The sequence below is a fragment of the Lissotriton vulgaris genome, chromosome 7, assembly GCF_964263255.1.
Source record: "Lissotriton vulgaris chromosome 7, aLisVul1.2, whole genome shotgun sequence".
NCBI lineage: Eukaryota > Metazoa > Chordata > Amphibia > Caudata > Salamandridae > Lissotriton > Lissotriton vulgaris.
This window is the reverse complement of record NC_141695.1, coordinates 458,954,401-458,977,059: the sequence shown is the minus strand read 5'-3', so window position 1 is coordinate 458,977,059 and position 22,659 is coordinate 458,954,401. Positions and strand designations below refer to the sequence as shown.

At 46.4% G+C, this 22,659-nt stretch overlaps 1 protein-coding gene across 2 annotated transcripts in view; it reads right to left on the bottom strand.

Annotated features, from left to right (window-relative positions):
• The window catches only part of LOC147701861 (uncharacterized), a 750,024-nt gene that overhangs the window by 665,536 nt on the left and 61,829 nt on the right, over positions 1–22,659 (bottom strand). For both annotated transcript variants that reach the window (XM_086930494.1, XM_086930495.1), the window contains exon 7: positions 4,812–5,026. In XM_086930494.1, the coding sequence (XP_086786620.1) occupies positions 4,812–5,026 (215 nt within the window). The remainder of the gene's footprint in view (positions 1–4,811; positions 5,027–22,659) is intronic.

The window sequence follows — 22,659 nt, the reverse complement described above, 5'->3', positions numbered from 1 at the left end:
GCTGGTATTGATCTGTGCACCTAGGAGGATCTTCACTTGTTCTGGTTCCTTAGAGGATTTCCCTCAGTGTATTGAGAATCCTAGTTCTGTCAGCGTCTGTGTGATCCGCTGTGCATGTCTTTGGCATTGTTTGTAGGAACTTGCTTTTATTAGCCAGTCGTCGAGGTAGGGATATACATGAATTCCTTCCCTCCGTAGGTGCGCTGCTACTGCTGCTAGGCAGTTGGTGAAGACCCTTGGTGCGGATTTTTGTCCGAAGACCAGGGCTGTGAACTGGTAGTGCGCTTAGTCTATGGCAAATCTCAGTAGATGTTTGTGTAGTTGGGCATCTTTGAGGTGTATGGTGGACATAAAATCTCCGTCCCTTATCTGAAGAATGACTTCTTGTAGGGATGTCATTTTGAATTTTTATGTATTGGTTTAGGAACCAAAGATCCAGGATGGGTCCTAATGTTTCGTCCACTTTTGGAGCGAGGAAGTAGTTTAAGTACACTCCTAAGTTTCGTTCTTTGAATGGTACTGTTTCTATCACCTCCTTGTGGAGAAGTTCTTGTGCTTCCTCTAGGAGTAGCGCTAGTTCTTTTGCAGAGCGCGCCTTTCTTTTTGGTTTACTGTTTGGAGGCTTCTTTTCCAGTTCTATTCAATATCCGAACTGTATGATGTTCAGTATCCATTTGTCTGTTCTTATTTTCTTCCACTCCTGGAAGAAGTGTTTTAGTCTGCCTCCTACTGGTGTTACATGTTCATTGATCCCTGATTTTAGTTTGTGTAAGGCCTTTTTGCTTATTTCGTCGGGTGGTGGGCCCGAGTTGGTGGGAACGTTGGCCCTCTTTCTGGCTGTTGCCGCAATGATGGAGTCAGCTGTGACGGATCCCTGTATGTATGGTGGATCCTTAGAGGAGTGTTTGTGCTTCTCGGTCCTAGGTGTGACAGACCTGCAAATTGAGGGTTCCTTGAATGCTTCCCTTCTCTGGTACAGGACACTTGGGAGCATGGGGAGGAATGGACTCCTAGTTTGTGTTGGGAGCAGTGTCTTTAAGAGGAAGCAGGCTTTTGATTTTTCTTCATCCAGTTTCACCCCATATGCTGCTGCCACGTTCCTGATAACCATATTGTATATGTCAATGTCATGGCGGGGAAGGCCTCGAATGATACGCATCTAGGGCCTCATCCGGGCTTTCAGCGTCACGGTCCTGCCAATCGAGGTTTTGCACCACCGAGGATGCCGAGCTCAAACTTGTTTGCCGGTCTTCCTCGCGAACTCCCTCGTAATAGTACAGGCCCTCTTTCTCTTGGTGTTCTTGGGGCTCCGGAGTGTTCGGCGGCTCTTCGGCGTCTAACTCCCCTTTGACCTAGACGATGGTCGTCGGCTTTGACAGGATGGTGAACCTTTTCATCCGTTCGTCGAACTCCCTTTTCCTTTGCAGGATGTTGTCCATTTCGGTCTCGAGCCTGCTCTTCTTCCTCACCTTCTCGGTGGCCTGTTCGGCGTCGAGGGTTTCGGAAGATCTCTTCGATGTAGACATCGAAAATTGCCTTCGGGTCTTTTTCCTTCGGCGTCTAGCATGCCTTTTCGGGGACGTGCTTAGACGACCTAGGCTTGTCTTGGGATTTCGCCGCCAGGGAGTCCTTTTTGAAGGATCCGCTGGGCTGTTTGTCCCTGGATGCAGCAGAGTCCGTTGAATGTTTTGGCACCAGTGCTCCTTTCGAGGAACTTAGACTGTTTTTCGAGAGTCTGTCAGGGTCTTTGGGGTCGAGGTCTCTTACCTCCTTTGTTGTTTTCGAATCGGTCTCTACGACCGTGTAGTCATCTGGTCCCTTAGCGGTTTTGTCCTCTTCCTCACTGGAGAAGCCAAAGTCCCAGAGCGACGGAGGTTGACCATGGCCTTGCATGTTGTAGTTTGCTCTCCTCTGTCTCTCTCTTACCCAGAGCGCCTTCGGGGTAAAAACGGAGCAAGCGTTGCAATCCTTTCTCTCGTGCTCGACCGGCAGGCAGAGGTTGCAAACTGGATGCTGGTCCTTCTGCGCGTACTTGTGGTGGCAATTTCTGCAGAATGTAAAGGGTGTTTTGTCCATTCCTGCGCTCAGGGGGCCCCTTTGTGCGCATTCTCTGTTGTACGTCAAAGTTTTCGATGTTATCCTTCCTCTTCGTCGTCCTGGTTCAGTGGTCTTGCTTGGAGAAGTATTCCTTTTCGTGGTTTTCGTGCCCTTTTCCTCTTCTTTTCTCCAAAAACTCTGGAACCACACGGTGATGATCCAGACCCAACGGCGGAAAAAAGAATCTGAAGATGGAGCCCAAAGGTGGGAGCTTCCGCAGGAAGCATGCCAACTTCACAGGAAGGACACCAAAAGGTGGGACGTAGACGCTCACCTGGGCTACGGGGAAAAAAAAAAAAAAAAAAAAAAGGACTATGATTCCGGACCCAACCACTAGACCGCAGAATAATGCACAGCATAGTGAATCCAGAAAGATTCATGCTGCAAAGCTTTATTTACCAGTAACTTGAATTTACTTCCATAGGAAACCATTGACTGTTTTTCTCTGAAATTTCTTTTAAGTGTCGATTTTTGCAAACTAAAAATATTCCTTAAAAATCGTACTAAATTCTAAAATGTAATTGCTTACCTGTCTTAGGTAGAGGCCCTAGTGCTGAACCTAGGAGTCTAGTATTGGATTACAAAAGTAACGAGAACCTACTTTACCTGTCACTTGAATTTCCTTTTATAGGATAACATTGCTAGTTTTTCACTGAAAAGTTTAAGTGACAACTTTGAAAATACATTTATATTCTTTAAAAATCACAACTGTAACCAAAACGCTTTTACTTGACGGTTTACAGCTTAGGTCCCGGGACTGAATTCAGGATCCAGTCCTGTGGTTAGAAAAGTAATCCTTAAAGTAATCAACTGCATTTATGTAGAAAAACCCAATAAGCTCAATGTTAAATTGTGTTTAGAATTGTGTTGCCTATTGCAACCACTGTAGCTATTGTACTTACAAAGTCTATTACCGTTCTGCAAAGTAATTACCCAAAGTCACTCATATTGAGAAAAGTATATTTTGATACCTGTTGGTTCTAAACAACTATATCTTTTGATATAAAAACAATTGGCCTAGAAATCAGTTCTCGAGTGTGTGAAACCTTTTGCTGACTGAGTGTGTACAACAAATGCTTTACACTGTCCTCTGATACTGCATTACTGCTCGACCAAGCTACCACTTTAGAGAGTAAGGTCATATCTGACTTTAACCTCTGTTATACCCCTGGAGATTGGGGACTCTATACACACTGTACCTTAATTTAGTCCATTATATATAGAGCCAGTTTCTTACAATGTGTGAATGGGAATATGGAAGTAGGCGTCCTTGAGATCTAGAGTGGCAAGGAAATCGCCTTGTGAAAGAAGAGGAAGGGCCTGCTGAAGCGGGACCATGTGGAAATGGTCCGAGTGCATGTACAGGTTTAGGGGTCTGAGGTCTAGAATAGGTCTCAGACAGCCATCCTTTTTTGGTATGAGAAATACAAAGAGTAAACTCCTGTGTTTTGTTGGTACAGGGGAACTGGTTCTATTGCTCTCTTTTGTAGGAGGGAGAGGACTTCCTGCTTGAGCAGTGATAAATGTTCTAAAAGAATTGGGCGCTGTTTGGGTGGTAGGGGGGGGGGGGGGGGGGGGGGGGGGGGAGAGAGTTTGAAGTATGTTCCAGACAGTAACCTGATTGAACGATTTGTCTCACCCACCTGTCCGTGGTGATGTTGTTCCAGACAGTAAGGAACTGTTGTATTCTTACCTCTACCAGAGTGGAATGGTCCGGGGGAGCGGAGGGAAGTCATTGGGTAGGGGTGGAGAGAGATTGGGTATTTTTGGTCTTGCCTCCACCTTTGTTATTGTTGCCTCTGTAGCCTCCTCTCTGGTAACCTCTGGTGAATGTAGACTGGGTGGGAGTCTTGTAAGAGATGGAGGGGTTGTCAGAGGAGTAGCCTCTTGAGGTGCCTTTGTAGAAGGAGTGACGTAAAGAACGTCTGGGAGCTTGCGATTGCAAGGCTCCCATGGATTTAGCTGTGTCTGCGTCTTTATTCATCTTTTCCAAGTGATGAATCTACATTAGGTACAAATAAGTGTTCCTGATCGAATGGCTGATTTAAGATGGAACTTTGTGTAGTCAAGCAGGTCTACGCAGAAGGACACTTTTGTGTTGACAGCTCTGGAGGCGGTATCTGCTACGTCCAGAGCGCACCGAATGGAGGTGTTCATGATGATTTTTCCCTCCTGTATGAGGTCATTGGCCCTATTTCTATATTTGTCTGGGAGGTGCTGCAATAGGGACTCTAGTTCATCGTAATGTGCCCTATCGTACCTGGCTAACAGAGCTGAAGTGTTGGCGATACGCCATATCTTAGCTGCTTGTGATGCTGTTCTTTTGCCAGAGGCGTCCAAGAGTTTGGACTCTCTATCGGAGGGTGGAGCGTCCCCTGATGCCTGAAAGTTGGCTCTTTTCCTAGCATTGGAGACTACTTTATTTCAAAACAAAGCTTGCAATGCAGCATATCATGACACAGTACATCAAGCAATTGTTTTCAGAAGTGACTGAGGCGAAGGACAGCAAAACTCTACTTTGGCAGACACCCCAAATTAATCCTTTGCCAAAATACTTCGGTTGTCAAGGCAGCTCAACATTTTTTTTTTTTTAATAGTTTTTTCTAATTATCCAACTAAAACACATGAAAACGTTTTAATTGAGAGAATGTTGTTCCCTGCTCATTGAAATTAGTACGAAAACAGGATCACTTAGGGAGTAAAAAGGTACAAACCTGCAGCAAGAGAGCTCTGCACTGCTGTACTTCAGAGATTGTGCTAACTCTGAATTATGTTGCATCTGGTAAAGGTCTTCTTCACTGAGGTCCTCAGACAATCGAACAATGAACTTCTCCTCACAGCAGTTGTCGAGAAAGGAGCAGAAAACATCCCAGCTGTGGAACTCCCTCCCATTTAAACGGGTCTCGGATGTTACAGCATAAACATGACACTGTGACAAATGTAAACAAAGATTTTTTTTATTACAAATTAGTTTTTTTTAATTACTAAAAGTATTTATAGAATGTAAACAAGCCAAATAGGGAACATATATGTACATCAAATACTAGAAGTAAATTTGCACTGACCAGCCGTTCATACTGTAAACCTAGCACTATATTTAAGTGAGGGCAGGTGGAAAGTGCTTGATAGGAGTCAACAGAAAAAATTAAAGTAATCAGTATTTATAGAATGGTTATTCCCTGCACATATAGATTGAAAGAACAAGTAATTTACCTTCCGTAACAGGCTTTCTGGTGAATAGTCAATCTAACTGCAAATTCCTAATTATGAATGCCCCAAGGCTCAACTTTGAATTAAGAGATTTTTCTCAGCATTGCTCCTGTGCGCCAGCAGGTGGGGTCGTGTGGCTCCGTGTCCACTTCGTACCCCCCTGAATTGGCACCGGAGCCATTTATATGTACCGCATATGCATGCTGAAAGCCCGTTTCTTTCTTGATTCTGTGCGCTTGGACGCAAAGCTCACCAGCTGATCAGATGCGACTGTGTGCAGCTCTCTGACTTGAGATTATTTCATAAAAGGTGAAAAGCGTCCATTGGTCCAAAAGAGGTATGGAAAAGAAGAGTAAGAACCAAATTAAGGTCCCACTGTAGCACGCAAAAGTTTTCGATGTAAACATAACGGCCAGGCCTTTAAGAAAACTTATTAAAAGAGGTGATTTAATTAAGGACGGTCGCTGTGGTAAATGTGCATGTGCTGTCAAATAACCTTTTAAAGTGCCCACCGCAAACCCTTACTGAGTTAAACTGCACAAAAAAGAAAAACATTCCACAACTTGGGTCTGTACAGCGAGAATTTTACCAGGCCATACATTTATCACAATGTCCGGCATAAACAGTTTTTGTAGACTGATGCCTGGCTGCTAGAATGACATACGTTACTGAAGATCGAAAGCTGTTGCTCAGTCTGTACACATGAAATAGTGTGCATTGAGGAGGCCCAGGAGTAGAGCAGGGCTCTGCTATGACAAAAAAATACTCGCCCAGTGGCAGCTTCATTGAAGAGCAGATGCTCATGCCCAAACAATCCGGGTACAATTCTCTTCTGACCCAATTCGGAGCCGTTTGAATGGCTGGCTGGGGCCTGTCATTCCTTTTCTTGAGAACTCTGGCAGAGAAGTAGGGGGCAAGGCTTACAAGAGTCCTGTGGAGGACTCTAGTGCGCAGATGTTTTGACATTATGTGCTCTTGAAACGGCGAAAATACATGGAGCGAGGGTTCTCCCTACTGCGGGGAGATGGCCTGCACCCCCTCCAGGTATTGCTACCAACTGTCATCTGCTAGGCGTCGCTGGAGGGGTTTGTCCACACCAGAGCTCCAAGATTCCTCCAGGGGGAGTTCATGACCAGAGCGAAGCCCTGTCAACCCAGACAGTTATAGAGGCAGAGTCTCCAGACACAGGACATGAGACCCCACTCTGCCTTCTTTGCTGCAGTACTTAATGGTAGTGGTGTTGTCTATGAGAACGTGGACCAGCCTCCCTTTGATGGACGTTAGGAAGGCCAACAAAGCAAGTGAATGGCACACAACTCTGCATCGGTCACAACGGTCTGCTCTGGGTGATGGGTGTGGGGAAGCGGGTGGGGGTCTGCTACTGAACCAAGTAGGGGAACAGTCACCATTGCAGGTCTTTTGCAATTTCCTATGGAACCTGGATTGAGCCTGACAGATTAAGGTGCTCAGCATATTGAGACTTCAGATCCCACTCCAGAGTCTGCATTCGCCATCTGGCATATTCGACAAGGACGCAAGAGGCCAAGAAATTTCATAACCACTCTTACTGAGACCCAGGACAAAAGCGGAGACACCAGGATCATACCTGAATGTTCCGGACTCGTTCAGCTGGACCAATGACTTCTGCAAAGGAGTCAAGTGTGAATCTGACAAGTTAACCAAGAACCCCAAAGATGTTAAGAAATCTGCTTTTGTCTGAAGGTGGTCTATGACTGGCTGTGGTGAGCACCCTCTCAACAGCTGTCGAGGAAGACTGGTATCCTCAGTCTTCAAAAGATGTACTGCAAACACTGGCACTTTCTTGAACACATGAGGGGCATTGATTAAGCGGAAGGGGAGCACGGAGAACTGAAAATGCCTTGCCCAATCTCGAACAACAGGGAATTAATTTGGGACTGCAGTCTGCAGACTTCAGTCCTAGAACTGAACACTTTCCAGAAACATCTAGGAGGGAAGGATACTTCTATTTCGGCAGGACAGCGCAACAACAATGTTATACCTGAACAAACAGGGAGGGACATGGTCTCACACACCATCAACAACGACCCAGGTGAGTTGGGTGATAGAGAACAGGATGTCGTTGGTAGCAATAAATTTACCTGCAGAACTTGAGAGAAGTGAACGGACTAAGCAGACAGCAAACACCACACTCAAGTAGGAACTAAAGCAAGAAGTACTGATTCAAATCTTCCAGTGATGAGTAACATCACAAATGGACCTGGAGGGACACAGTTCTGACACTTCCAGGGCACCATTTACACCCGATCAGCGCTCCAGTCTCCAGCAGCGCCTATTTAGGGTCGATCTGGAGCGCCCGCGCAGCCGGTGTGCCGCTGGCGCGCCTAAGGCAAGCCAGTCTGCACCAGTCCTCACCTGGACCGGGCCTAGGGCCAGGACCTCTGGCCCAAAAATCTATTCGAAGCCTAGAAAATTCTATTCAAGGGAGAGTCTCCTCTCGCTCGGTCAGCCAAGGGGCAAGAACTGCCATCAATTTACGTGTGAAGAGCTACTTAGAACAGATAACCCTCATTGCCTAGAATGTTCAAAGAAAATTCATAAGTACTACGGGGAGAGAAAAATCCAATAGAAGTCCGACCAAGGTTAATAAAACAAAAAACAGAACTTAATTTTTCACTTAACAATAGCAGATCTTAGATTAAGCACAAATATGAGATTTCGGATTTTATCACAGATGATACATTGGATGTTTTGTATGTTACAGAAACTTTGAGTTGGATGTTTCCTCACCCCGATTTTAATATTGCAGTCCTGTATGGGTATAAAGTTTTCAGGCATGTTAGACCCATAAAAAAAAAAAGGTGGTGGACTTCCAATAATCCACAGAAGTGAACTTATAGCTCATTGCTCAACACTTCCCATTTCGGACTGCGAGGCCCTTTTCTTTAAAATCAGCACCTCTGGACAGGAAACCCTTAAAGGATTACTACTTTATCGCCCACCTGGCTCTAAAACCAATTTTTTAACTAACCGGTCCTCTTTGCTAGAACGGAGTATTCAATCCAGGTGTTTCACCATGCTGGGTGATTTGAACTTTCACCTGGAAACACTAGCTGGAAACTCAGGAACTTCTTGATATCACTTCGGATGTAAGTCTCCCACAGCTAGTCCAAGGCTCCACACACCAAGCAGGTCACACCTTGGATGGTGTGTTCACTAAAAATCCAGACATCTCTATTACATCCATTATCCCCCTTACGTGGTCCGATCACCATGCTGTCCTATGTCATTCGGACCTGCCTGGTTCCATAACTACTAACACGGCTAGCACCAAGCTCGCTAGGAGAGCTTGGCACAATATTGACTCAGGTGTACTAGAGAGCCAGCTAGCACAAAGCATTCCAGTCTCACAGTTGGAAGCAGAGGGAGCAGCTAGAAGTTATACGTCCAGGCTAGAATCTAATTTTGCTAAACTAGCTCCTGTGATGGGGCAAATAGAAATAAAAAAACTCCATCTGCTCCATGGTTCTACGAAGCTCTAAGACTAGATAATCAGAGAGAACATGGCGGAAAAATTATGATGCAGCTGAAAAAGAATATAAGCTTATGCTAGCGGACTACAAGAAAAAATTATTACCTGAGAAGAGCCAATATTATGCACTGAAAATAGAGATGGTGGGCAACTCAAGTAAGGAACTTTACAGTCAAATAATCTGGCAACTGTTAAAAAGAATGCTACTGTGAATTGCACTCAAGATTTGTGACACATTAGCTCAGGCGTTCAAATCAAAGGTCGATCAAATCTATGATCAATTTGAAATCACATTTTTAATAACACTGGAATAGAACAGGAAGTTAAGACCATAACGCCTTTTTAAAATTGTACCTCCACTTCCCCAGAGCAGATTTCTACCCTTCTCAAAGAGCAAATCTGGCTCTCCAGGTGACCCCTGCCCTCCGAGGATACTGCATAATATTAGCCACATCATCAGTCCCCAGCTAACTGGCATATTTAATCAGATGCTCTCACAAGGAACTTTCCAACACTATGGAAACAGGCCTGTATATTACCGTTACTAAAAAAGCCCAACCTTGATGTAACATATCCGGCCAACTATAGACCGATAGCAAAACTCCTGCTGCCTGCAAAAATACTTGAGAAAATTGTAAATATGGAACTTTCTACCTACATTTTAGATAACATTTTAGACCACAGCCAATTTGGTTTCTGGTCATGCCACAGTACGGAGATAGCCCTGATTAAGACCATGGAGGATATTTGCACAGCATTAGATGGCAGCGGATCAGCAGCTCTCATCCTCCTTGACCTGACCACAGCATTTGATACTGTGGGCCACACCTTACTAATCGACCGGCTGAAAACTATTGGTCTAGGAGGAAAGGGCCCGTCGCTTTTAACATCCTTTTTAACAGATAGAACGCAGACAGTGCAATTAGGCGATTTTAAATCTACACATTTTATTCTGTCTTGCAGGGTGCCACAGGGCTCTTCATTGAGCCCTATGCTTTTTAATATTTACGAATCCGAATTAGCACCTTTGATAAGTTTTGCTCTAATCCCGACCTCGTATGCAGACGATACCCAATTGGTTATTTCCACCATAGACAAGGATGTCGACCACTCTAACAAACTTCATGATTGCATGGTCTCCCTGAGCAATTGGATGAGCAGGCATTGCTTGAAGCCTAACTCGAGAAAAACAGAGGTGGTGCTTTTTGGAAAGCTTTTTCCCCTTGGGTCACCAGTTTGGTGACCAAGTACATGGGCCCTCTTCCTACACCGGTAGTAAAATCTAAAAATGTGAGGGTCATAATAGATGAGTAGCTTAATTTTTCCGAAAAACACAAGAAAAATTGTTTTAACCTCCCTGCTTTTATCAAAGTTGGACTACTGTAATACCTTGTATACAAACTTACAGTCCATTCAACTTAGAAGATAGCAATTGATACAGAATGCTGCTGCCTGATTGGTACTAGATGTCCCTAGACATCAGTAAATTAGGGCCGGAATACAAGAGCTGCATTGGCTGACAAGTCGCCCAACGCGTGAAATGTAAGGCACTTTGTATAGCACATAGGCACTTTACAGAGAAATGTCCACGATTTGTATGGCATTCTTTTAGTTGCTATTCCCTCAGCAGACTATTACAATCGGCCAATGCCTGCCTGATACCCACCTCTAGAGTCAGGACAATCAACGGGGGGACCTTCAGGCATAGCACCATTAGGCTATGGAACTCTTCCTCTTGCTCTTAGGATGACATCTTCTCTGCTAGAGTTCAGGAAAAATCTTAAAACTTGACTTTTCAAAAACTATTTTCCCTTCACAGTATGCGATCCGTAAGCCCCTAGACACCTATGGGTATTAGTACGCTATAAAAATTGTTACTACATAACATTATTTTCCCTACCATTCTCACTGTAAGATGTGCTCCTTGTGGTAGAGTTGACTCTGCTCTACAATTTCCTTAACAGTCTTGTCCACTGATACCGCCGTTGTAGTCTTCAAGTCTGGGATAGCTCCCAGAAATGTTTTTCTCCTTCCCTGATTTCGTGATAGTGATAGAGAATCCAGTGTGTGTATTGTCTGCATGACCCTGTTGATGCTGTGCTTTTACTGGTTGAATGTACTTACTTTTATTAGCCAGTCGTCCAGGTATGGATAGATGTGTATTCCCCTACACTGGAGGCCCTGGCCTGCTGGATCCTACAAGACCCCATAATAAGAGGGCTTCGCTGGGCTGATGATTGGGAGGACCAGATATCACTCTACGCAGACAACATTATGCTATATCTGGCTTCCCCAACTAGGTCCCTGCGTAGAGTCCTTAATATCTTTACCAATTTTGGTACATACTCCGGGTAAAATATGAACTGGTCAAAATCGTTAATTTTTGGGATTCGGTGCAAGCCGCCATTCCTACCAAAGGAATATCAGCTTAAGATAGTAATAGGGGGAGGGAGGGGGACGGGGGTGGGGGGTGGAGAGGGAGAAGTTTAAGTATTTAGGGATTTTTATTACTAGGGATCCCAAACTATTTAACAATGCTAACCTCATATCGCCACTGCAGCGTCTGAAGTCTGACGTGGCACATTGGCAGTCTCTCCCATTGTCATTGCTGGGGAAAGCTGCGTTGTTTAAAATGATGTCTCTACCTCGGTTCTTATATGTCCTCTAGAATTCACCTACCTGGTTCCCACATCATATTTTAAACAGGTAGAAAGCGCGTAGCGGGCTCAGCTTTGGGGGAGTGGTCGGCAGAGAATCGCATTCCTTGAAATTGGTGCATAGCTGGAATGACGTGGAATCGGTTTGCCAAGCATTACGAATTACTACAGAGCAGCGCAACTAGCAGCTATCAACCACTGTATATACCGGCCCCCTACAGATCCTGGCTATGCCATGGACAGATGGCTCCTTCCCAGGGGGAATTATATACAAGCATTTTATTCCAAACTGGCCAAATATCCCCCCACTAATGGCCCTACAAAGCATTCAGTACAGGTATGGCACTAGGTCCAGAATGACATGGGATGGGCAAATACCATAACGCGGTTCACCCCTCTACAGGATTCTGAACGCATGGGAGATCTATGGAAGTTTAAGGGGTTTGTTAGGTGGGACATGATGGGGATCTCCCAAGTGCGCGATCTCTGGAAAAAGAGAGAAGTTATACCAGTCACGGCCCTCCAACATTAGTTTGAGCTCGCAGGCTCGGAAAGATTTAGGTCCTTGCATGTGCGGCACGCACTATACACAAAAAGGGAGACTCCTCCTGAGGCCTCTCCCCTAGAGGACAGGCTTCTGGACGGCTAAATGCCCAAAAAGACAATTTCCCTTTTAGTATTTAAAACTTACAAATCATTCACCTGATCCCCTCCTGCGGCTCCGTGCATCGTGGGAAAGGGACTTAGCAGAACTTGAGGAAGAATGGATGTAGGCACTGGCATCCCAGAGGGAGGGGGCGATATCCTCAAAGCTGAAACTGGTGCAGCTGAAAATAATGCACAGGATATATATTACCAGACCGGCCTTGGTCAGGATGGGGTATGGCAATGACGTCACTTGTAGACAAAGATGTGGCAGAGAGGGTACTTTTTTCCATATACTGTAGGAATGCCCTCACATAGCGCATTATTGGAGTGCAGTTACCTCATGTATGAGGGAAGTTCTGAGTCAGACGATCACAGTGGAGGCCAAGCGATGCCTCCTAATGTGGGTGACACTAGGCTTGATGAGGGAATGGGAAAGAGACATGGGCTGGTCCAGGTTTTGGAAAAAACAGTATACGTTACCAAGGATGCCCTAGAAAATGGATACAAATATGGGGGAAATGGAATGACTATAGATGTTCCACATGTGAGCCACCCGTGTTACTAGCATAACAGTCCCTAGAGAACCTAACAACGTAATGCTCTAATGTGAACTGTGAAATGTGCTTTGCCAGTTACTATGAACCTGTGTATAACATATCCGTGATTACCATGCTTTTCAATCTCCGTTTCAATACAACTGTGACTGTGCATCGGTTTAATAATAAAACGAATAAAAAAAATTAAAAAAAGACTGAGTTGATACTCTAGCTACGGTCAAGTATCTCATCACTTCTGGCCGGATTGTAAGCTATTGGCAGATCAGGTTCACAGATGATGCAACATTTAAGACAGCATTTTCAACCCCTGGAAGGCACTTCCTGTTTACTGTAAAGCCCCTTGGTTTGAAGAATGCACCTCGTGTATTTCAGAGGTTGGTGTATAAAGTTCTGTCAGGTCTGAAAGATTTTAATGCAGCATATCTTGACATAGCAGTCTTTAATACCACTTGGCAGGATCACCTGGTCCACCTCAGGAATGTACTTGAGGCCCTGCAGTATGTAGGCCTCACTACCAAGGCCAGTAAAAGCCAGATAGGGCAGAGTATGGCTCTATACTTGGGCCACCTGGTAGATGGAGACCAAGTTCAACCATTGGAGAGCTAAATCCAAATCATTGTGGATTGGGTTGCTCCAACTAACCAGACCCAGGTCAAAATCTTCTGGGCCAGACTGGGTACTACAGAAGTTTGTTAAGGGGAATGGGTATATTGTGACTCCTCTTAATGACAACACCTCCAAGAAGAGAAGATGCCTAAGAAGGTGAATTGGACAGTTAGCTTTCAAGATGCCTTTGATAAAGCAATGTGCTCAGCTTCCATTCTGAAGAGTCCGGACTACTCCGAACAATTTATTGTCCAGACAGATGCCTCATAGATAGGAATAGCAGAAATGTTGGCACAACTTACTGAAGATGGCCGGGGTCAACCAGTAGCTTTTATTAGAAGACATTTGAACCCAAGGGAGAGCTATTGAGAGGGAGGCCTTTGCTGTGGTCTGGGCCATGAAGATATTAAGGCCATACCTGTTTGGCACTCAATTAATTGTTCAGACAGACCAGAAGCCCTTCGTATGGCTAAAACAGATGAAGGGTGAAAACCCCAAACTTTTGTGGTGGTCCATTTCTCTACAGGGAATTGACTTTTCAGTGGAACATGGGCATGGGAATAAGCAAGCCATAGCAGTTGGACTTTCCACTTCCAAAATGAAGACTCGCCTGGGCAAGGTTAGTCTCAATTCCTTCCGTTGGGAGGGGGTGGGGGGTGTAAGAAAGTAGTCTCTTTCTGGCATAGATACCTCCCACTTATTGTCTGGTGTCAGTTTGTTTGACCGTAGTTCACTGGGATCATGCTAACCAGGACACCAGTGACTGTGCAAAACAGACTTATAATTACCATAAAATAGCCTTGCCTGTGGAAAGAGAAATCTATTGGTCTGCCTAATGACCCCCTGATGTTCTCTATAAAGAAAGGCAAATAACCAATGGGATGACCTCGTTCTTGCCGACATATACCAACCAAAATATAATGACTGTACCCCTATCTGGAGGTCACTTATTTTCGTTGTCACAACCGCACAATCTACAGGTTCACTGCTATTAACCTATACATAGCATTATAACCTACACAATTCAAGGCTTCTGTCTTTCGACTATGAGCAACGTAACTACTTCATGGATGGGCTAACAACTACAGATGGGCCAAACCTTTCTCTATTTGCGTTTCTTTATTTTTTTATTACATGGCACCAGCCAAAGGTATCACTAGCCAGACCTAGAAAGGAAAACAATGAGGGTTTCTATAGGGGAAACTAACTAACGAATGCTATAGGAGTAAGACTATAAAATAATTTAAATTTTGCTCTCATATTTGAAATCAACTAAGAATAGTAGAAATAATTTGAGATAACATACGTGTCCTGTAAATTATGTTACAGCAGAATCTTCTCATTGAATGCATGGGATGAAAATGGGCTCATCACAAGACTTAAGTGATGCACCGATGAGGTGAGACAGCAATTAAATGCCCTCCATGTCCATTCAGACTCATTTACATAAGTCAAAAACAGACCATGTCCACACCGTAGCAGAAAAAGATTTAAAAATCTACCAGTTTCTCTGGTGACCCATTTTATTGAGGAAAACCACAAAGTGAAAGACCTTTGATAGCAGGTCATTAAACAAGAGACTAAACTTTTAAGAGGAGGTGATCTACAAGTATTGTTGAACAAAGCCGAGTGGTGATGGGTGTTGAGGTGTGAATGCATCTCAAATGGACTAAACACAATGGAGAAATGTAACTATTATTTCTGAAAAGCAGGTCTGTCTATGCCTTTTTCATCTATGTGTCATGTTGGTACATTTTTCTCATTTATTTTATTATGTTGTCCTATTATTAATGTTGTGCACTGGTTATTTATTATGTGAAAGACTGCATAATGGTGATAAAGCGAAGATGCGTTTGGGGGAAACGGTTGTGGTTGTAACTTATTTGCAGTGCACTGCGGTGCCAGGATCTGGAAGAAAAATCTCTTAAAATCCATATGGACCGTGGAATCACTCTTACAGTTTTGGCAACGAGTGATCCTGGTACCTATGCCAAACCAATTTACTGATGATGCAAGTATTAAAGTACTGATGGTTACCATTGCAGCGAGCTCAACCATTCAAAATAACTTTTGGGCAAAAAGTGAAGCACCTTTACAAGACGTCATTGATATCATAACAAGCATTTACAATGCAATGGTCTCTGCATTATTAAAGGTAGAGCTATTGGCATAGCTCAAGATTTTTTTTTTTTTTAAATCTTAAATAAATGGCATTGTCATTTACATTGCCAATAGCTTAATCGTTAAATAAATGGCATTGTCATTTACAATGCCAATATGTTAATCGCTCGCAAATGCATGACCTATTGCATTTACACCCAACAAGAGCCACCCACACACACAGAGCCACACACACACACACACACACAGAGCCACACACACACACACACAGAGAGCCACACACACACACACACAGAGCCACACACACACAGAGAGCCACACACACACACACAGAGCCACACATACACACACACACACAGAGCCACACATACACACAGAGCCACACACACACACACACAGAGCCACACACACACACACACACACAGAGCCACACACACACACACAGAGCCACACACACACACACACACAGAGCCACACACACACACACACAGAGCCACACACACACAGAGCCACACACACACACAGAGCCACACACACACAGAGCCACACACACACAGAGCCACACACACACACAGAGCCACACACACAGATTTAGAAATACATGTCCTTAGAATACCTCGTATCATTTAGTACAGGGACTGTATGTAGGGACTTCTATTTGCCAGTCTCACTACTGGTTGTGGTTCCTTCTATTCAGGTCTTTGCTATGCTAAAAAGCATGACGTGAAATGCTGTGCTACAAAATACATCACACTATCAACATTTACTCACAGAAAATTATGGGCATCCTCATCCTGTGCTCTGGATGGGGGCTCTTCCAGTCTTCCCTTGCATTTGAACTTTCAGCATACCAAACTAAAAGGTAGCAAACCCCTTTTCGGGCGTGAGCATGCAACAGGGATGCAATGCAGTTGATGCACTGCATTTAAATGGCAGCCTTTTCAAAGACTGTATAACTATTACAGCCAGGTTTGCAGCAGATAGACCTGTTCAGCGGAGTCAAGCACTTTAATTGGAGACACTCCCGATGGAAGCACCACTTCAAAGCCTTGGAATTCACCCAAGGTCAGCTTTAATCGGTATCCGCGAGAAATCAGCTCCCAGCATGAAGGGATGCGCTGTATTTGCTTCAGGAAGTGGAGTTCGAAAAAGGAAACCTACACGTACCTTGCCACTAGCCCACTTAGAGTCAGGACATGCTATTGGATCGCCTGTTTTGTAGCGAACCCATATGTGGTTAGGGCAAGCCTCTGAACAACCTAAGTGCTTCTTAAGCACTCATAATTTTTCTTTACAAAAATCAATCATCTGTAAGTAGATATCTTAAACAAGGTTAACACTGTGGTGGGAGGGGGGCTGAGAGGAAGAGGGCGTGAGGAGGACCTGGGGCCAGGTGGCGCATCAACTTGAGCCCCCGGACTCGGGTCCAACACTGGAGGTCTGAATTCACCACCTGGACTGATCCCCTACGTCTGCCTGTACAGAATGTAGCCTGTAGTGTATTGGGGGACCTCCGACATCGCTGCATACAAGTAGGGAGTTCATACCTGCTCCAGGATGACGACACGTCTTCCATCGGCGAGGATACTCCTCTCCCCGCCCCCCCTTGTGCTGCGCTGTTTGGCCACGAATACCAGTGTCATTTCTCCAACATCGAACCATTGCACATCAGTAAAAATAGAATTGTAAGCTTCGGTCGTGCCAGCCCGGGCCACACAGACACCCTCTTCCCTGTCTAGTGGCGGCCCAGTGGAGCTTTCGCTGAGATCAAGCTTGGGACTCTCTCCACAACGACTCTGGTGGCTCCACCCTGGGCAGGGTTCTCACTCGGTGACTGCTGAGTTCCTGTGGCCGTGCGAGGGGTGCCAGGGACTGCTAGACTACCATGCGGCGGGCCGAGGTGAATGATGGAGCCGCAGAGTGCCTGCCTGGCTGATCCCCGTGACTCGCAGCTGCCTCCCCAGACGCTGTGCCATGCGGGCCTCGGAGTTTGCGTAGCTTCGCACGGCGCGGACCTGAACGGCGCTCACCTGCGCATTTAATTTTAGCCTCGTAGCAGCTCTTGGGGGGCATCCCCCACACTCACAACTGCCGATCAGATCCCAGCCAGAGGATTAAATCTCCGACCCCAGACTGCACAAGCACAGCCTTTAGGTCAGAGACCTAAAAAGGGAAGGACTTACAGAGTGCAGCGCTAATGCGGTTTTATTCGAGGCAAAAGAGAAGGATGATAAAATGTACCGAAGCCGGGGGGGGGGGGGGGGGGGGGGGGGGGGGGGGGGTCGGGGGCGCGCGGCGGAGCTTGCTTGAGTCAGAAATGGCTGCTTGACTCCCGAGCTCCGCCGAGCCGGCGTAATATACGTCAATATCCTTGGCCCCCTCGGCCTCTTAACCTACAATTTGTGGCTGCTTTGGGTCAGGTAACACCCCGACGTTCGCCGCCCAACTTGGAAGGCCGCCAGACGGTCTCAAACGGAGATAAGTAGAGCTGTAGCGGACCGCCGGCGCAAGCCTCAAAGCACCGGCCTCGCGTAATTGGGCTCCCCAGCAGCGTCGCTCTGACATTAGACGGGCCCGCCTAAAACGGAAAAGTGCGGCAAAATCGGGATGCGACCCCGGAAAAGTGAGGCGGACACTACTGAAGACCCAGCCCTCGGGCACATTTGATCTGGGCGGCGGAAAGGCTCCCTTATGCACAACGTGCGCCACCGGAAAAAGCAGAGGGCCCAAAATGGCGACGTGAAGATGAGGAGGGGTGAGCGGATCCTTGCAATTACAGTGCCTGTATCTAGGGTGGCAGTGCTGAGATAAGCACCGGAGCCTCGAGGGACCTTGAGACGGGGCGTGGTGGCCTGGTGCACGAGCAAATTGCGCCCCCTTCCACTGCAGGGCCCCCATAGGAGGCCTGGACACACCCAGGTGAGATGATTAACAAGAGCGGCTGGCTCACTAGAAAGGTGGTGCACTGACGGTGGTACTGGCAGGACACCAATAGAACTTGTAATAGCTGCGACCCAGCAGGGAAATAAGAAGAGGCAGGAGCGGTCCAAGGGCGTTTCCCACTAGAGGCTGGTCGAACCCGGTGGTCCGATAGCCCGGTACAACATTGGTGGCAGTGGTGTCCTGGGGTAAGCCTGGAACCGAGTGGGCGCCCGCCGGTGTATCTAACTGCATCTCTCCCCTGAAGCCTGGGGTCCCTTGGGCGGCGTGCTGACAACACGCCCGCCTGGAATATCCTGCACTAACTTCAACCAGGCAGGACGGGATTGGGTGACAACGCGGCCGGAGACTGGATGTCAACATGGGAAAGCAAGACAGAGGTCAGTCCAAGCTCCCCTTCACACAGACGCGTTGAAAAACACAGGTGTGGGGGAGGACGGCGGGCAGCCCCTGGCCCGGGACCAGGATTTAATAAGCATGTTGAAGTCTATGGAGAAGGGGCTCCAGGAGGGGGATCTCCTCTCTAGGAGTGAAAATAGATGTGCTAACATACAGGATGGACAGAATGGGCGAGAGGCTAGATAAGCACGCTGAATGTCTAGATATGTCAGAGAGGAGGTACAGAGTTAGGAAAGGTCTATAGCAAAGTGACAGACATTGATTAAATAGTACAATTTGCGTTTTTTTGTAAATAAAAACCTAGACTGAAACAGTATATTAAAGTCCACTTGTGTACAGAAACCAATGAGCAAAATAATTTCTGATAGAGCTTTATTGTTTATTGTTGTTGACTATAAGTGATTATGTGTTTAAATGTTATATAGTCTTGAATTAAAAAATACAGAAGAGAAAATACAAAATCAATAGACATGAAACATATATACAGTGATGAAGGCAAAGCGGTAGACACCACTACGCGGGTTTCGGCTCTTGAGCCTTCTTCAGGTGACCGTCTATTGTTACAGTTTCAAAGAGTCCAGGACTCACAGTTAGGTGTGGCGTGGATATAAAAGGTCAGTCGGTAAAAGCAGCTTCTTAAGATCTTGATATGTGGAACGATGTAGTCCTATAACTTGTCATATGATGTTATGACATCAGAGAGGTGGTATAACAGTATAGTGGAGGTAGCTTAGATTCAGATCGTTATTTGTGTTGACATTTGTAGAACCTCCACGAGGATAACTTCCAGTGAATAGATGGTAAGGTGATGAGAGCAATAGTGAAGGAAGCGAGTATTTTATCTCCACAAATTGATAAAATATCCGGAGGCGAGCAATAATGATGTATAATTGTTAGCACGAATATTTTGTATCCACCTAAAGATAAAGTAGAAAGGATGTCCCAGGAGCGGAAGATATTATGGAGGATGATCTGGTCATAGCATTGCCCGTGAGGTTTGATGAAAATAGTGATGCTCCTGGTAGAAAAGGACTTGTAGCAGTACTCGACCGCCAAAAGACCGCACACCGGTATGCTAGAATGCAAGCAGAGAGGAGGTACAGACCACCGTGGACACTGAACACAAACAACTGGGTAGGGTGATGCAGGTGCTCCAGGACAAAACAGAAGATTTAGAGGCGCGTTCCCGTCGCTGCAACATACGAATCCTGTGACTTCCGGAGACCACCCAGACAGGCAGGATGGAGACCTTTGTTGAAAAGTTACTGGTGACATTGTTGGATGCGGAGACATTCTGCAACATGTTCATTGTAGAAAGAGCACATCGCACTTTGGCCGCACGACCGAAGCCGGAGGCGCCACCGAGGCCAATAATTGCAAAGCTTCTCAACTATAGAGATAGGGACGCGGCACTGCGAGTTGCCAGGGAAAAACAGTCGCTGACGTAAGAGGGATCTAACTTCGCACTCTATCCTGATTTCACAACTAAGGTCCAGGAAGCGAGAAAGCACTTTTTTCCGATGAACTGTCAGCTACGCGAGCTGGGGTTAGATTACGCAATGCTCTACCCGGCTAAGCTCAAAGTTAACAGAAACGGACAGACCCACATGTTCACAGAACCGAAAGCTTTACAGAAGGCGCTTAAAGACTGGGCTAAAGACAGGAGGAAAACGCATGTGCGGGACCTGCTGGATGAAGCTACAGGGGGCGAGCTGGAGGAGCAGGTCTAAGGGCCGAAGCATCACGCTGCTTCTTGTAAAGACCACATGGCCCGAGGGACACACAGCTGCCGGCCGGTGAGGCTGGGAAGAGGGCGGAACACTGATTTCGATTGTTTATCTTTCAACTTGAATGTCTTGCAGCTACCTCCGTCCACATGTGGTAACACCTTACATTCTTGATTTTTTTCCTTTGCGGGGGGATGGAGGGAGGGGGGCGGGAGGAGATGACAGTCGAATGAACCGCAACCTAGTTGGGGGAGGTCTGCTGTGGGAGGGAGGGGTGGGGGACATGGGGTTGGGTTGTTTACAGTCATGAGGTGTGACACATTGTATTTTGTACTTCAGATACCATGCAACCGTTCTCTGTATATAGATTGATGGAAAGCTCAGCTAGACATGAGTGATAGGCAGGAAGAGACCACTGACAAGACCCGGAAGGGAGGGTTGATCGCACTGACGTGGAACGTATGTGGTCTAAATGACCATAGAAAGCTACGGAAGGTCTTGAATTACTTGTAGAGACATCACGTGGACCTGGTCCTCCTCCAAGAAACACACTTGCAGGTAGACTCCCCCAGATTGCAAGACAGGGGACTTCGGGGGCAGAGTAATGCTGCCAACTTTACATCACACGCTAAAGGGGTGCTCACTTGGGTGAACCCAAAATTGGACTAAAATTGAAGGCTGGCCCGGACGGCAGATACGTCATATCGCGGCTTACTGGAAAGGGTATGGATGTTGTGGTACTCAATGTGTATGGCCCAAACTATGACCACCCTGATTTTCACAAGTCCCTGGCTAAGGAAGTTGCGCAGTTTCCTTCCCAGACTGTACTGTGGGGCGGGGACTTCAACATGACTAGAAATCCTGAGCTGGACCGGTTGCGTGGCCCGGACGGGCGACCTGCGAAGACTGCTAGAGAATTAGACAAGATACTGATTATTGAGGATATGGGCGACGTCTGGCGCTGCATGAACCCATCGCGGGGAGGGTACACTCATTATTCGGCCTTTCACGGTGTCCATACGCGCATAGATTATTGGCTGGCCTTGACGGGACTGCTAGAGTATTCAGCTGTCGTGTGCTGCCCCGCACCCTCTCCGATCACTCACCGGTTCTGTTAGGCATATCGTTGCCACAGAAGCCCTCCCCCCATTTACATGGAGATTCCCGCCGTACTCATTGCTGGACTCCGTGTTCCGGGAAGAAATGCACAAAGCAATAAAGACATATTTGGAAGCAAATTTAGGGTCGGTGGACAGTTTTCAATCAATATGGGAGGCGTTCAAGGTCTATGTCGGGGGCTTGACCATGAGTAAACACTCTGGAGCTTTGCGCTCGATTCGCCAGAGGTTGTCGCAATGGGAGACACAGCTGGCGGACTGCGAGGACCGCCAGCAGACGCAAGACGCGGAGGCCGCCCGTGAGGACATGAAGGGACTGCTTCCGGAATACCAGGAAGAGGCGAATGCGGAGGTCAAACACCTGGGCAAGTACGCTACAGCTAGGAAGTATGGTGAAATTGATAGGCCGGGGAAGGTACTAGCCAACATGATAAAACAACAAAGATCGAGAGTAAGGATCACTGCAGTCAAATCAAAGGAGGGGGTCTTGCTCACTGAGGAAGATGAAATAGCGCAGAGGTATCTCACAAACTACTCTGATTTATACGTGGCGCGCTCGACTGGTAGTGATGAAGAGGTCGCGGATTACCTTGACCACATCAAACTCCCGTTTTTGACGAATGTGCAACGCGAGTTCTTATCTCTCCCTATAGAATTTGACGAGATTTGCGATGCGCTGGGGAGTATGCAGGCAGGGAGCGCGCCGGGCACTGATGGCTTAACAGTCGAATTTTATAAAACATACCTGGAATTGCTGCTCCCACACCTATCCACAGATATTATTGAGATTGGGCAGATGCCTGACACGATGAGGGAGGCACTGATAGTCGCCATCCCTAAGCCAGACAATCCCACAGAACAATGCAGCTCCTATAGACCCCTCTTCTCTACTTAATGTAGACACGAAAATGTATGCTAAAGTTCTCGCTACTAGACAAGCGGGATTTGTTAAGAGCAGAAATATTACCTACAACCTATAGACGGTGTTCGGGGCTTTTCAACACAAGAGACCAGACGCGAGAGCGACGGCAGTCTTCCTTGATATGGAGAAGGCATTCGACTCCTTGG